Source organism: Oncorhynchus keta, chromosome 13, assembly GCF_023373465.1.
Source record: "Oncorhynchus keta strain PuntledgeMale-10-30-2019 chromosome 13, Oket_V2, whole genome shotgun sequence".
NCBI lineage: Eukaryota > Metazoa > Chordata > Actinopteri > Salmoniformes > Salmonidae > Oncorhynchus > Oncorhynchus keta.
In genome coordinates, this window is record NC_068433.1 from 21,825,082 (window position 1) to 21,840,877 (window position 15,796).

Sequence of the window (15,796 nt, forward strand, 5' to 3'; positions counted from 1 at the left end):
AATATTCCTGTTGTGTATTTTATTATCAGAGATGTTCCATATTGGGATATTGACAGTTATAACATTACATTTGAACTGTTGTTATGAGAAAACAAGAACCATTGGATAAACTTTCAATAAAAGAAAAATGGGCTAGATATACAAATTGTAGAAGAACATGTATTATGTAGTAAGCTACATGGCCATTTATTAAAATAAACATTTCTAGAAACATTGGACATCTTCCAACCATAGAAATATAATTACTATTTAGTAATCTGGTTACTATTACTATCTAACAATTGTATTTCTATGCTTACAACATCACCTAATACAAAAGCACCCACGGTTAAAATTCCACTGAGTATCTTCTCAAAGGCAGGATGGTTGAGCTTTCTCAGTGATCACAAATATCAAACAAAATATTATTTATGCTGTCTAAAGCTAAAAGCAAAAACACAAGACTGTACTGGAGACACAAGGCTACACTAGCACTTGGGAATGGTACTACCATATTCTGCTACATTTAAAACACAAACAGAGGCTACAATCAGAGCTCAACACCAGCATACTGTATAGAATGCATTCCAAACATATTGCTCCGCCCTAAGTAGAATACTAGTGTGGACATCAGAACAGAGCAAGACTTCATACAGAGTAATTAACAAATGGTCAAACACATAAATAAAAACCTGTTTGATGATAATAATATATATTATGTATTTCAGTAATAAAAACAAACAAACACTCCTCAGTAATAGTCAAGGCACCTGTTAAGAATGACTGTGGTGAAAGATATTTTATAATGGGATAGAGTATATTGCAGGCCTGTATGAAAAGCCCTCTCCCTTTTGGTGTGCAGTGGGGAATTGCTTGGGGATTCACCGTAGTGTATGCAGTCACTCACAACTAGTGTGACGTCAACACTTGGCTTGAACGTTGAACGCCCTTGGTGACAGTCATGTCGACAGAAAACTCCATTGTGAAAGAACGGGTGGCGCGCTAGTCCCTTTTGCTATTAGACATACATAGCTATCCCCTGAGTATGCCAAAAGTATGCCCTTAGCACCACACAGAGTTTAATTTATTACCTTCAATTACAATGGAAATGCTAAATTAAATGCACAGTCTTTCTTACAGGGGGGTGAGAGTGTTTGCCATGATGCTGCATCTTGGCTGTAATACGAGAAGTGTGTGTGTGTGTGTGTGTGTGTGTGTGTGTGTGTGTGTGTGTGTGTGTGTGTGTGTGTGTGTGTGTGTGTGTGGTGTGTGTGAATACGAGAAGTGTGTGTGTGTGTGTGTGTGTGTGTGTGTGTGTGTGTGTGTGTGTGTGTGTGTGTGTGTGTGTGTGTGTGTGTGTGTGTGTGTGTGTGTGTGTGTGTGTGTGTGTGTGTGAAAACGAGAAGTGTGTGTGTGTGTGTAATACGAGAACATACACCCTAAGACATGGTCTGTTAATATAAGGCGCTTCCAATAACCAATTACAGTGTATTTGTGAGGTCCACTCATAAACTCATAAACAATTGTGGAATGTTGGGAGGGGGTGAGAGACATCACTCAAAAACAAACTACTGCATGATAGAGTCTTGTTGGGGTGGGGGTCGCGCGGTCTCCTCTGTAAAACTATATTCACATCCAGTAATTCTTTATTTTTTTGTCATCCTGTCATACTATCCCGATATGCCCCCCAAATGCAAACTTCATGGGCAACATTTACGCTGTCCAAAAGAGCACAGATCTGTGCAAATTTATTTTACAGTAAATCTCATTATAATCTGGCAGCTGGTTTAATTTGAAACTCATGTGTTACTCTTTATGCATTGCTCAGTTTACTAAACTCTAGTTAAATAACAGCATCCTTAATACACATTGTTGAAGAAAAGTTTCAGATGAAATCACGGTGCCAGAATATAATGAAGTTTACGGTATTTCTTATACATATCTGTGCTCTTTTGCGCCACAAAAATGTCACCCCATAAGTACAACAGACTAGTCAGGTTCGACTCCATGTACAAACTCTTTCATATTCAATCTTCTGTAATTCCAGTTATCGGCAGTAGAGGGCACTCACACATACTCCTTGGTGCTGCTGGGGGGGGAGCGGGCGCTCACGCCACTCATGGCGGGGTATTTGGGCACCGGCTTTTTACTCCTGGGGCAGGAAGATGCCAGCATGGCTCCCCCCAGCACATCCAGGAAAGAACCTCCCCAAGCAATGAAGATGGCTGCTCCAAACTCAAACCTGTGAGTGGGATGAGGGAGAGAAGAGTGAGACATGGTTTTAAAGCAGGATTCTTACATTCTTCGGTAACACTTTACACCTTAAGTTGCCCCTATAGCCTTACAATAATAAAACATAGTTTTGTCCATTATGGCCCTTACGAAAAAAGATAGCAGTCATATTGCAGTATAACTGCAGTTAAAGTGCAGTTTAACTGCAGTATGCTGCAATTACAGCGCCCAAAATACCAGTCGACTGCAGTTACTACACTTTACTGCAGTTTAAAAACTGCAATCTTTTTTTGTAAGGCCGCAAACAGGTTAATGTAGCCCTAAAAAGATATTCAGAAATTATGTAGGCAGCCAGGGCTGTCTCAGTGTCCAGTATTTATGCTGCAATAGTTTGTGTCAGGAGGCTAGGGTCAGTCTGTTATATCTGGAGTATTTCTCCTGTCTTATCCGGTGTCCTGTTTGAATTTAAGTATGCTCTCTCTAATTTTCTTTCTTTCTTTCTTTCTTTCTTTCTTTCTTTCTTTCTTTCTTTCTTTCTTTCTTTCTGAGGACCTGAGCCATAGGACCATGCCTCAGGACTACCTGGCCTGATGACTCCTTGCTGTCCCCAGTCCACCTGGTCGTGCTGCTGTTTCCAGATTCAACTGTTCTGCCTGCGGCTATGGAACACTGACCTGTTCACCGGACGTGCTACCTGTCCCAGACCTGCTGTTTTCAACTCTCTAGAGACAGCAAGAGCGGTAGAGATACTCTGAATGATCAGCTATGAAAAGCCAACTGACATTTACTCCTGAGGTGCTGACCTGTTGCACCCTCTACAACCACTGTGATTATTATTATTTGACCCTGCTGGTCATTTATGAACATTTGAACATCTTGGCCTTGTTCTGTTATAATCTCCACTCGGCACAGCCAGAAGAGGACTGGCCACCCCTCATAGCCTGGTTCCTCTCTAGGTTTCTTCCTAGGTTCCGGCCTTTCTAGGGAGTTTTTCCTAGCCACCGTGCTTCTACACCTGCATTGCTTGCTGTTTGGGGTTTTAGGCTGGGTTTCTGTACAGCACTTTGTGACATCAGCTGATGTAAGAAGGGCTTTATAAATACATTTGACTTACTTGGTGTTGACAGGAGTATATGGGTTATAGAAAGCCCGGATGACATTGTGAGCGAACCACGAACAGGCCACTACTGCACACAGAGCTGAATGAGAAAGAAAAAACATTCACATACAAAAAAAGAGGGATCAGACGGATCAGCATTGTTTTACGTCAGACGGTGTCACTCCTAAGTGACGCTCATCCCTCAACTGATCAGTCTTGTAGGATGTGTAACTCATATTAACATTTTAATATTCCAGAGCATCCTCCATTCAAATATGAAAACATATTTCCTCATTTATGATGTCACTGCGCTTTCATTGGTCCTCTATGAAATAGGCAGAATAGCTAGCTAAATTATCAATTGCAATGGGAGAAAAAACAAAATGGTGGCTACCTCCTAGTAAAATGATGTGCAAGCACGTTAGCCGCAAGTGCCTTGATCAGCTGCTTAACGTTAGCTAACTTGTAGCTAGCTTACTGACATAGTTACCTAGCTGACTCTACCTTACTGACATAATCATATTGCTTGGCTTGTTTATTTACCCTCAAGTTGTAGACATGCTGCCTCAAAAGTAAGAGGGAATGTTATCTGATTCTGGGAACAGACAGAACAGGTAGCGCATCTGCCTCATGAAAACAGCTAGCTTTTGGTGGAAGCATTCAGCATTGAAGGTGCAGCACAAGGTAGCTGGTTGGTTAGCAGCATCCCATAATTAGTTTTATATGAAGTGACTGGCTCAGCTAGCAAGCTAATGTTTGACAAATTTAACCTCTATTGGCTAGGGGGCAGAATTTTCACTTTTGGATAAATAGCGTGCCCAATTTCAACTTCCTGCTACTCATGCCAAGAATATAATATAAGATATGCATATCATTCATATATTTGGATAGAAAACACGCTGAAGTTTCTAAAACTGTTTGAATCATGTCTGTGAGTATAACAGAATTGACAAGGGATATTTCTTAGGAACCTGTTTTCAGTTCCTACCGCTTCCACTGGATGTCACCAGTCTTTGGAATTTGGTTGAGGTTATTACTTTGTGCAATGAAGAAGTAGGCCATCTAGGAACTGGGTCCACTTTTGTAAGTTGCGCAAGACGTGAAAAGTGGCGCTGTTTTTTTTCATTCCTGTATTAAACACAGATTGCCCCGTCTACAATTTGATCGATTATTAACGTTTAAAAATACCTAAAGTTGTATTACAAAAGTAGTTTGAAATATTTTGGCAAAGTTTATAGGCAACTTTTGAAATATTTTGTAGTGACGTTGCGTTTTTGTAAGTTGTTTTTTTCTGGATCAAACGCGCTTTATAAATGGACATTTTGGATATATATGGATGGAATTAATCGAACAAAAGGACCAATTGTGATGTTTATGGGACATATTGGAGTGCCAACAAAAGAAGCTTGTCAAAGGTAATGCATGTTTTATATTTTATTTCAGCGTTTTGTGTAGCGCCTGCAGGGTTGAAATATGCTAACTCCTTTGTTTACTGCTGGTGCAGATGGTGCAGGCTATCAGATAATAGCTTCTTATGCTTTTGCCGAAAAGCATTTTTAAAATCTGACGTTGGCTAGATTCACAACGAGTGTAGCTTAAATTGAGTATCTTACATGTGTGATTTAATGAAAGTTTGAATTTTATAGTATTTTATTTGAATCTCTGCATTTTCCCTGGTAATTGGCCAGTTGAGACATTTGCGTCCCGCCTATCCCTAACTCAAGCTAGCTTTCGTGCACATTGTCAATCTTCAGAAATACTGCTTGTTAAAGCACAAACAGTATTTTGACTTCCGGATGAAAAGAGTACCCAAAGTAAACTGCCTGTTACTCAGGTCCAGAAGCTAGGATATGCATTGGTGGATTTGGATAGAAAACACTCTAAAGTTTCTAAAACTGTTAAAATTATGTCGGTGAGTATAACAGAACCGATATGGCAGGCGAAAACCCAGAGGACAACCCCCTCCCCAAACAAGATGTCAGCCTACCTCTATTTTCAATGGCTATCACTTTAATTACGAGGCCAAGTCCTCCCAGATTGCAGTTCCTAGGGCTTCCACTAGATTTCAACAGTCTTTAGAAAGAGTTTCAGGCTGGTTTTTGGAAAAATGAGCCAGAAATTGTAGTTTTTCTAGGTGGCTCCCATTTTGGCTGTAGTGTTTCCAAGCGTGTGGAAGAGAGCGCGTTCTTTGGTATTTTTCTCCGGTAAAGACAATAACGATTCAACGTCTTAAATTGTATCATTTATTTATGTATAAGGGTACCTAAGGTTTGATTATAAACGATGTTTGACTTGTTTGGAAAAGTTTATTAGTAATGTTTGGGATTCATTTTGTATGCATTTTGATGGAAGGAAACTGGGTGGATTATTGACTGAAGCGCGCCAGCTAAACTGAGTTTTTATGGATATAAAGAAGAACATTATCGAACAAAAGGACCATTTGTTATGTAACTGGGACCATTTGGAGTGCAAACAGAAGATCATCAAAGGTAAGGCATTTTAATCCCACACAGTTATACATAAAGAGATCAATGATCAATTCAAACAATTTTACTCTGCGCTATACACCTCTGAATCCCCTCAAGACCCTTTGCTGATTTATTCCTTCTTTAATGGCTTGAATATGCCTTCAACTGATACAGACTCCCATGACTGTCTAGAAAAATAATTTACACCTGAGGAGATTGCAACAGTAGTATCCACAATGAAAAGTGGTAAATCACAGAGTCCGGACGGTTTTCCAACCAAATTTTACAGGACGTTTTCTGGTCTACTTTGCCCTTTCTTGTCTCGATTATTTGCAGAGTATTTCATTACTATTAAAGAAAAACAATGACCCCCTGGAATGTGGATCCTGTCGCCCTATCTCGCTTTTAAACTGTGATTACAAAATCCAAGCCAAGCTTTTAGCCATTCTTATGGAAGGCTCGCTGCACCAAGTAATACACCCTGACCAGACTGGCTTTATGAGAAATAGGCATTTGTTTTTCAATATTAGGCGCCTTATCCTCTTAGGCCGCCCCATCCCGCATGCGGGATCGTGACTACAGCCTCAAGCTCATTACCATAACGCAACTTTAGCGATTTCTAAAAATTGCAAATGAAATGAAATAAATATGCCTGCCCTCAAGCTTATCCTTTTCTTAACAATCCTGTCGTCTCAGATTTTCAAAATATGCTTTAGAACCAGAGAAAATCAATAATTTGTGTAAGAGTGGTGATAGCTAGCTTAGCATTTAGCGTTAGCATTTAGCACGCAACATTCACAAAAACCAGCAAAGGGATCAAATAAAATAATTTACCTTTGAAGAACTTCAGATGTTTCAATGAGGAGACTCTCAGTTACATAGCAGATGTCCAGTTTTTCCTGAAAGATGCTTGTGTAGGACACAACGTTCCGTTTGTTACTATGCATTTGGCTACCGAAACTAACCGAAAATTCAGTCACCTAAACGTCGAACTTTTTTCCGAATTAACTCCATAATATCGACTGAAACATGGAAAACGTTGTTTGAATCAATCCTCAAGGTGTTTTGTCATATATCTCTTCATTGAAATGCCGTCCCTGGAAGCGTGCATTCTTCTCTGATTCGGATGGAAAAATACTGGTACCTGACTTTTGCCCACCAATTTCCACGCAGACACCGTGCGGGACACTTGGTAATTGTAGGCTCTTATGGTCAATCTTCCAATGATATGCCTACAAATACGTCACAATGCTGCAGACACCTGGGGAAACGATAGGAAGTGTCCGTTCATTCCTGTCGCATTCACAGCCATATAAGGAGATCATGGAAAACGTGCCTCCAGAAATCCTGTTGATTTCCTGGTCACTCAAACATCTTGGTTTTGCCTGTAGATTTTGTTCTATGGCACTCACAGTGAAAATCTTTGCAGTTCTGGAAACGTCAGAGTGTCTTCTTTCCAAAACTATCAATTCCAAGCATAGTCGAGCATCTTTTCGTGACAAAATATTGCGCTAAAAACGGGCACGTCTTTTTATCCAAAAATGAAATACTGCCTCTATATTATGAATATACTGTACTCCCCAGCGTCAGGGGACCCGGAGGTGGTGGTCTCACTTGATGCAGAAAAAGCTTTTGACCGCGTTGAGTGGGATTACCTAATAGCTGCCCTTTATAGATTTGGCTTTGGCCCCAAATTCATTGCGTGGATAAAGATTCTTTATTTTTCCCCCATGGCTTCGGTATGGACTAAAAACTTGTCCTCAGACAATTTTCCCTTGCACCACGGATCCAGAAAGGGTTGTTCACTCTCCCCCTTGCTGTTTGCATTACATTACATTACATTTAAGTCATTTAGCAGACGCTCTTATCCAGAGCGACTTACAAATTGGTGCATTCACCTTATGACATCCAGTGGAACAGCCACTTTACAATAGTGCATCTAAATCTTTTAAGGGGGGTGAGAAGGATTACTTTATCCTATCCTAGGTATTCCTTAAAGAGGTGGGGTTTCAGGTGTCTCCGGAAGGTGGTGATTGACTCCGCTGTCCTGTTTGCTTTGGCAATCGAGCCTCTCGCCATTGCACTATGCTCTAATGATGCCATTCAAGGAATAATTAGGACGGGCTTAGAGCAGAAAGTCTCGCTATATGCTGACAACCTCCTTTTGTTTATCTCTAACCCTGATACCTCATTCCCACGTGCTTAACTGTTCTTAAAAAGTTTGGATCAATCTCAGGGTACAAGCTGAATCTAGGCAAGAGTGAACTTTTTCCTGTAAATAAGGCTGCTTTAAAGCGCTCTTTTACAAGTTTTCAGTTTAGGATTGTCCGGGATCAATTCACCTACTTGGGAGTTAAAGTGACAGGGAAATATTCAAATTTATTTCAGGAAAACTTTGTTGCTCTAGCAGACAGTTTGAAATAATCTTTTACTTTTTCGAATTCGCTACCTTTTTCTCTTATCGGAAGGATTAATGTCATTAAAATGAATGTGTTGCCCAAATTTGTATATTTATTTCAATGTTTACCCATTTTTATTCCAAAATATATTTTTATTTCACTGGATCAAACTTTCATGTATTTTATTTGGGATGGCAAGGTACCACGGATTGGTAGAAAACATTTACAGAAGCCTAAAGCATTGGGGGGTTTAGCTCTACCAAATTTTCAGACATACTATTGGGCTGCAAATTTCAGATCCCTTCTATACTGGCTGCAGACTGATCCTACTGGCCCTTGACCACTCTGGGTCCAGATGGAGTCTGAATCATGTAAACCTGCTACACTTTCTTCTGTGTTGTGCTCGTCTCTCCCAGGGTCCCTAGGCAAAAGGTGTGTCAACCCAATTGTAAAGTAGTCTCTTAAAATTTGGAATCAGTTCCGTTTTGCCTTTAGCCTCCAAGGCTTTTCTCTATCAGGCCCAATCAATCAGAACATTTTATTTCCTCCATCTTTGAATGATGGGGCTTTTGCCATCTGGCACTCACTAGGCCTCTCCTCACTAGCCCAATTATTATTTGATGATACATTTGCCTCTTTTGCTCAGCTACAGGAAAAGTTCAACCTCCCCCAATCCCACTTTTTCCGCTATCCCTAGACTAGGAACTTTGTCAGGGCTAACACACCTGAATTTCCCCATAGGCCTGCGAATACAGCTATAGAGAGCATCTTGGAGCTGAACAAGCTTCCTAGGGGCGCAATTTCATGACCTACAGAACCCTTCTTTGGTGCCTTTAAAGCCTCGATGGGAAAATGATTTGGGGGATGAACTTGGGGAAGACACATGGGAATCTGTGCTGCACAGGGTGCATTCGTCCACTTTTAGCACGAGACACAGTCTCATTCAATTCAAGGTGGTTCACCGTATCCACTGGTCGGTCGGGGGCCAAACTTGGAAGAATATTCTCTGATTTTAATCCTACCTGTGTCAGATGTAAAATGGAACCAGCCACACTGTTGGATATGTTTTGGGGCTGTCATAAACAATCTTATAAATATTGGGTGAGAGAAGTGTTATGCTCTCTGAGTTGAATATATTATTTATATCACTTTGTGTTGTCTTGTGTGTGTAAAACTTAATAAACAGAGTTTTCAAAAAAAGGTAAGACATTTTTTATATCGCTATTTCTGACTTTCATGTCACACCTGCCTGGTTGAAATATGTTTTTCATCTGTTTGTATGCTGGGCGCTGTCCCCAGATAATCGCATGGTTTGCTTTCGCTGTAAAGCCTTTTTGAAATGTGACACCGCGGCTAGATTAACAAGAAGTTAAGCTTTATTTAGATGTATTACACTTTAGATTTTATGAAAGTTAAATATTTCTAATAGTGTAGTTTGAATTTTGCGCTCTGCAATTTCAACAGATGTTGGCCAGGTGGGACGCTACCGTCGCATCCCACAACTGTCCAAGAGTATGTTTGGAATATTAATTTCTCACATAGAACCAATAGAATAGGTACATTTATGTACTATGGGGATAGTAGATGGACATAGGTTAGTGCTTTTGCTGTTTGTTAGGCCTACTCATCTTGTTGGCTGATGAAAAGTAAATGTGGACAGTTCTTCTAACATCTTGAATATGCTCCCCAGAATGAGATAAGAAGGAAATGCGCAGTTGCGTCCCTGATGTGTCTGTCTCCACTTGTAGCCTACTTCGAAGCTAAAGATGCCTGTGAAACGGACCCGATCACGCGACGGGCATTGGCTAATAAGAATTGAGATCTCTTAGAGAGCCATGTGAGTGAGAGGTGCTTAAGAGAACAGCGATTAGCAGCCGGGAGAAGGGAATTATAATTATTATATTCAGCCCAAGGGCAAAACGGCCACACAAGGATGCTGCCGAGAAATTCAAGGCTTGGTGAGAATATTATCAAGTGCTTGTCAAATTGTGAATGAGAGACTGATGAAGTGTGTGCAGCCTGTGCAAGAAACAAAGCAGAGCTCATGTCTTTCATGAGACTTTTTTCAAAACATCATTAGAGTCACATCATGCAGCCTTGGAATGTACAGTATGAAAAATCAAAACATATAGCCCAACGTTTGAATCACAATTAAAGGTGCATAAATAACTCTAAATGAAGTATTTGGAGAACCTATTTCTTTGTTACCCGCTCAATACAGAATAGCCACATGTGCACACTCCCTGTGAAATCATTTGGAGAAAATATCCTTTCTATTTTATTCAGCTTTTTTCAATTGTGTTCTTCATACTATTTTGCCACAGAATTCTAAGCTAATCTTGTCTGCTAAATGAACTAGTGTATCCCACAGCCATATAGCATAGCCAGATCAGGGCCTAACATAATGTCAGGGCATATTCTGTTCTTGTTAAATAGACTACATTTTCTTCATATCATGTTTCTTTAGACCTGTCTAAAATAAATAATGGTTTTATTGTGACTATATGTAGGCTATATTAAATTGATTTATTATACTTAATGTTAATGTAGACATTCCAAAGGTCTGCATCAGTGGTTTATAGGCTATGCGTGGAAGCCAGGAGATGCTATACGTGTTTATGGTAATTAACAGGCAATTACCATGAGACCGGCAGCTATTGGCTTAACAATCAACGGCTGACAAAATGTCATGACTGCAACAGCCCTATTATTGACAGAGTTGTTGTTTTAGCTTAGATTAATTGAGACGGTTTTGAGGCATAAATGGGGTTCACCAGACAATGTTACCTAGGTAATGGTATGATAGCCCATTGTAGCCGGACTACTTTCGAGCTATCCCATTACGCTTTGCGAGATATGAGACAGATCAGTGCAGGAGGAATTGAAGCGCTATCGGACAATGGCAGATCAGTACATTCAGGTAGCATCAATACGTATTTGAGAGAGGGGAGCCAAACACTTCTCAAGAAGTCAATGGGCGGCTAGCTATTAAATCCCCCCTCCCCCCAACCATACTGCCATTGTCCTATAAGAGTTTTCACATGATCTAAGATCGCATTTGTTCATTATAATCTAAAAGGCAAAACTGATCCTAGATCAGCACTCCTACTCTGAGACACTTTAGACCTGTAAAATTGCAGGTAGTCTAGTACATATTTTTTTCTACTCTGAGACCGATTAGCTTTTTACTGGCATTGTTCTATGAGAGTTTCTAATGACCTCTTATATAACAGTAAAATTCTGTATCCCAAATGACACCTTATTCCCTATATAGTTCCCTACATTTGACCACCAGTGACATTTGACTAGTGAAAAGGAGTGCACTAAATAGGGAATAGTGTCAGAGTAATAGCCACAGTCAGTAAAACGTGCCCATTCTCTCCCTCTTTGATCTCCAGGGGAACCTAGGTAGATGAGTGGGACTTTTATTGTGCAACGTTTCGACCCAAAGGCCTTTGCCAGGTTTAGATGAGTGGGAGAGCAGCTGGTGGCCAGACAGAGGAACAAACCCCTCATTTATAATGGTGACCAACTGACTGTGGTGATTCTCTTGATCTCTTTCTATAGCTCCTGATATGGACCAGAATGATCAAGTGATCTAATGAGCATGGATTTCAGACCAGTTTAGAATTTTTTTTTTTTTACAAAAGTAGGGCCCTGAGATTTTCATGACCAAGTCATTTAATCATGTGGGGAAAACTCTGGACCCTAAGAAATAACATGTTTGTGGTGATTCTCCTGATCTCGCTCTCTCTCTTTCTCTCCCTCCCTCTCTCACCTCCAATCAGTAGGATGATGCCTCCAGTCATGGCGGTCCGAGACTTGCGCACTTTGTTGTTCCCTCCGCAGGTAGTACACTTCATGCCCATGGTGGCCACGCCCAGCCCAGCGATGGATACGATGATGCCAACGATCATCAGGGCACGGGTGGCCTGGAGAGCACCTAAGACACACACACACAAACACCAGGGAGGGGAGCGAGAGAGGGATAAGAGAGAGGAGGGAAAGGAGTAGCAGGATAGTGAGAGAATGAGGGAGGGTGTGAGTGAGTGAGTGAGTGAGTGAGTGAGTGAGTGAGTGAGTGAGTGAGTGAGTGAGTGAGTGAGTGATGGTACAGTTATAGAACAATATTTTATAGAAAGCTTTAATTTATAGGCTTGGGGGATATATTGCAAATGTCAATTAATAAACATTCGTTTTTTTATCAGCAAGTAAACAAAAGTTGTGAACAAATATAAAATATGCATTATCAACACAATCCAACCCCAACAGTGGATCATATACAGTATGGTGTTCACAAAGTATTGGATTTTAAAAAGTGACTGTATAAACACAGCTCAATGGATCACTGGGGTTTAATGTGCGCTGACAGGATACTTTAATGTGTGTTTTTCCTGGATGAGAAACCCTCCCTCCCCCTCTCTCTCCCTTTTTCTCTCTGTCTCGCTCTCTCTCTCTAATGCTCTCTCTCTTCCATCTGCTTTTGTTGAGAGGAAGGGGGCAGTGAAAGCTACTGTCAGGACACCCTAATCTGTCACCTCCCTCCTAAAACTGACAGAGGGTGGGAGACAGAGAGGGAGAGTACCTCCTTGGTCCACCCTGAACCAGTCTGTGCCAGTCCAGGCCATCCCTGAGCTCACAAACACAATCCTCCATCCATGAGAAAGGGAGGGAGGGAAGGAGAGAGGGGGAGAGTACCTTTCTTTTACTTTTAGATTAGTGTGTATTGATGTGAATTGTTAGATGCTACTGCACTTTTGGGGCTAGGAACACAAGCATTTTTGCTACACCCACAATAACATCTGCTAAATATGTGTATGTGACCAATAAAATAGGATTTGAGGATGGGGGTGGGAGAGAAGGCAACTGTGGGTGGGGAGGAGAGGGAGGAGAGAGGGAGGCGGAGAGGGGAAGAGGGTAATGAGGAGAGGGGAAGGAAGAAATACTAATCTTCTACTGTACTTTAAACACACAATGAGGGTCCTTTCACCAGCATGCAAATTGGGGCTACCATGGAATATCACCTCTGTACCCCACCCCTGTACCGTTCCAATAACCCCCAAACCTGCCCTCTGTCAGCAGGTGCAGTTACAACAAGTTAACCCCCCCCCCCCCAAGTGTTCTGAATCTGAACAAGCCTCTCTGTTCAATGAAACCCCTCACACCAACAACAATGACCAGAGGAACCAACAGGAGTAGATGGGGAGTTATATCAAATCACACCCTGGTTCTCGTCATCATGGTGCCCTAAGGGTTTGGGGCGAACCGAAGTGGGAGGAGGAGGTAAAATTCCTGTACAGGGTACTGTGCTGCTGTCGCCATGGCTACTCCTGTGTTCTGTATTCTTCTGGTTGTTTACCGTTAGGTCGTTAGGACCAAGTCGTCTCTGGCATCTGGAGCACCAGCCAGCCCCCAGTCCCCTCTCTATGCCAGGGAACAGTGGGTGATGAATGGGCAGGGGCCTGCTTAGGGGGTGGAGTGGCCCAGCCATGTGAGAATATACAGCAGAGAGGGGTGGAGGTGGGTGGGGAGGTTGGTGAGAGGGTGCCAGAAGTTAACAATATCCCACTGTATGTTAACACGAAGGGTGCTACTAAAGGATAACCATGAGGGCCAATGACTGACTAACAGCTCTGAGGCAACACCTTTATCAGCGGCACCAATGTGCTGTACTGAGGATGCAAGACACCATAAAGGGGAGTGTGGGGAACCTCAGCTGACCGTCTCAGGTGTCTGCTCACCTGTATCACCCGTCAATCAACACTATTTACTGGTACAACATGAGACTTCCTGACACAAGTGAAGTCACCAACTTCCCAGAAATCCTCCTTTGATGATTAGATAATAGTGGATATACAACAAAGTGCTGCACAGGAAGCACATATAGTCACAGACATTGGAAGAAAAATTAAGCATGGCATACATTTGATGTTTTGCTTGAACTGGCAATCTGCAGTTGCTACTTCCCTTTTTGGAATGTATAAATTAATGATATGTACCCATTGATTCTTGAAGACTATAACTTATAACTGCCTCATGAGCTTACTTCAACTGTCCTACCCCATCAGAACCCAAAATATAACATCGTTTTACTCCAATAATGTAAACAAAGAAAACCTAACCATAGCTCTTTCTATGAATTTGAGAGTGGGTGTATCTCTCCAGCCACATCCATCAGCTTTTTACCAAAACAGGGGCCGGGATCGCTTTCTTATTGTTTCAACTTCTGATTGCCACTTTAAAGCATCTATACTTACTGTCGAGCTGCAGGATCGAGTCGTATATTTTACATTGGAGCTGCCCTGTGCTCTGAAAAGCGCATGACATCCATAATCCTTGGTACATGGCAACCGCCGTTATGATGTTGTCTCCTATGTACGCAGACATCTTCCACTGTGGCAGAATGGTCCCCACGATCAGTGCAATAACACCGACGAGTGACAGGGCGAATCCTAAAAGTTGAATTCCCGAGTTTGCCATCTTGAAAAAAAATAAGATTTTGTAGATTATTTTGATTCCTAAATAAATACGTTTCTGTTGGCGAAAAAACGAAGAATCCTTTGGGTGCGTGTGTCCAAAGGCTACGGTTATCTTGCTGCCCACCCTTTCTCACTACACCTGCTGTCGTTATCCTTCCAATTAGGTCTATCTACCTACGTTCCTTTTACGCGGCAGAATAGCGGAATCAGTAAACACAATCTCTGAGTTGTGAAAAGGTTTTGCTTGTCTATCTCCTTTCCACCTGTTTTCTGTTATAGTTCGAGTCGCGCCTTGAATACTGTAGTAGTGAGAGTGCGGACGGAATATTTAAATTCTGGATGGTGTGCGCGCGAGAGGTGTCCGGTGCCGGGTCTCTTCTAGCATCCCCCTCCTCCGGTGGCAGTTACCGTTATGTCACGCCCATTGATTTGGCTACTCCTGCATTCCGAGGAAGTTGTTCCTCAAGCTCTAGCTAGGTAGTCGGTACTGTAAAAACCACGGTACAGTTCATATCGGGCTGACCCCCTCCAGTGGGTTCATCTTTTACCTTCAACAGTTGTCCAGCTGACAGTAATGGACCTTTTCTTAGAACTTGTTTAACAGTTAGTGATGCCTCTCCTTGTAGTCATAGACGTGCATTTGTTTTAAGAGAGATGGCATTATAGGCCTTGTTAATAACATTATAAAGGCTTATATGTGCTTATAACAAGTTATAGACATCAGTGTAACCAAAATTTCCACCTGATTCTTTATAATACGTTAGTCTTGTGTTGAATCATATTGCATTGTTCAGTTCAGTAGGTAAACCTGGTTTGTTATGTAATGTAAACACAGGATACACCTCATTAGAATATTATCAATCTTTAATAAAATCTTTGTCGGAATAATATTTTTTATTGTCTAGACTTTAGAAAAGCGAGCAATTACTAATTATACCGAATAACAGTCACACTCCTTTCAATATTTTATCCAGATTTTAGCAGCGATACAGAGAAGCATTTTTAGTTTCTTTAAAAAAAATAGCCTCCAATCAGGATACATACAGATCAAGCGGTATGCTTACATATGCAGAAAAATACTTGGTTTAAATATAATCTGGTACCCTATGATAATATCATGATATTTGTGTATTAATTATA

At 41.3% G+C, this 15,796-nt stretch overlaps 1 protein-coding gene across 1 annotated transcript; it reads right to left on the bottom strand.

Moving 5' to 3' along the window:
• Nucleotides 1-1,302: 1,302 nt before the first annotated feature.
• cldn7a (claudin 7a) lies at nucleotides 1,303-15,070 on the bottom strand. The gene is made up of 4 exons (XM_035783670.2): nucleotides 14,435-15,070; nucleotides 11,956-12,120; nucleotides 3,326-3,410; nucleotides 1,303-2,221 (listed from the first exon to the last, which is right to left on the bottom strand). Exons 1-4 carry the CDS (start codon nucleotides 14,655-14,657, stop codon nucleotides 2,047-2,049), a joined length of 648 nt encoding a protein of 215 aa, XP_035639563.1. The 5' UTR covers nucleotides 14,658-15,070; the 3' UTR covers nucleotides 1,303-2,046.
• Nucleotides 15,071-15,796: the final 726 nt, after the last annotated feature.

Coding starts and splice junctions, on each gene's coding strand:
- cldn7a (XM_035783670.2), bottom strand. CDS start 14,657: ATGGCAAACTCGGGAATTCAACTTTTAGGATTCGCCCTGTCACTCGTC. Junction 3,411..11,955: donor CATCATCCTACTGATTGGAG/GTGAGAGAGGGA, acceptor TTTCTCATTCAG/CTCTGTGTGCAGTAGTGGCC. Junction 2,222..3,325: donor TATACTCCTGTCAACACCAA/GTAAGTCAAATG, acceptor TCCCACTCACAG/GTTTGAGTTTGGAGCAGCCA.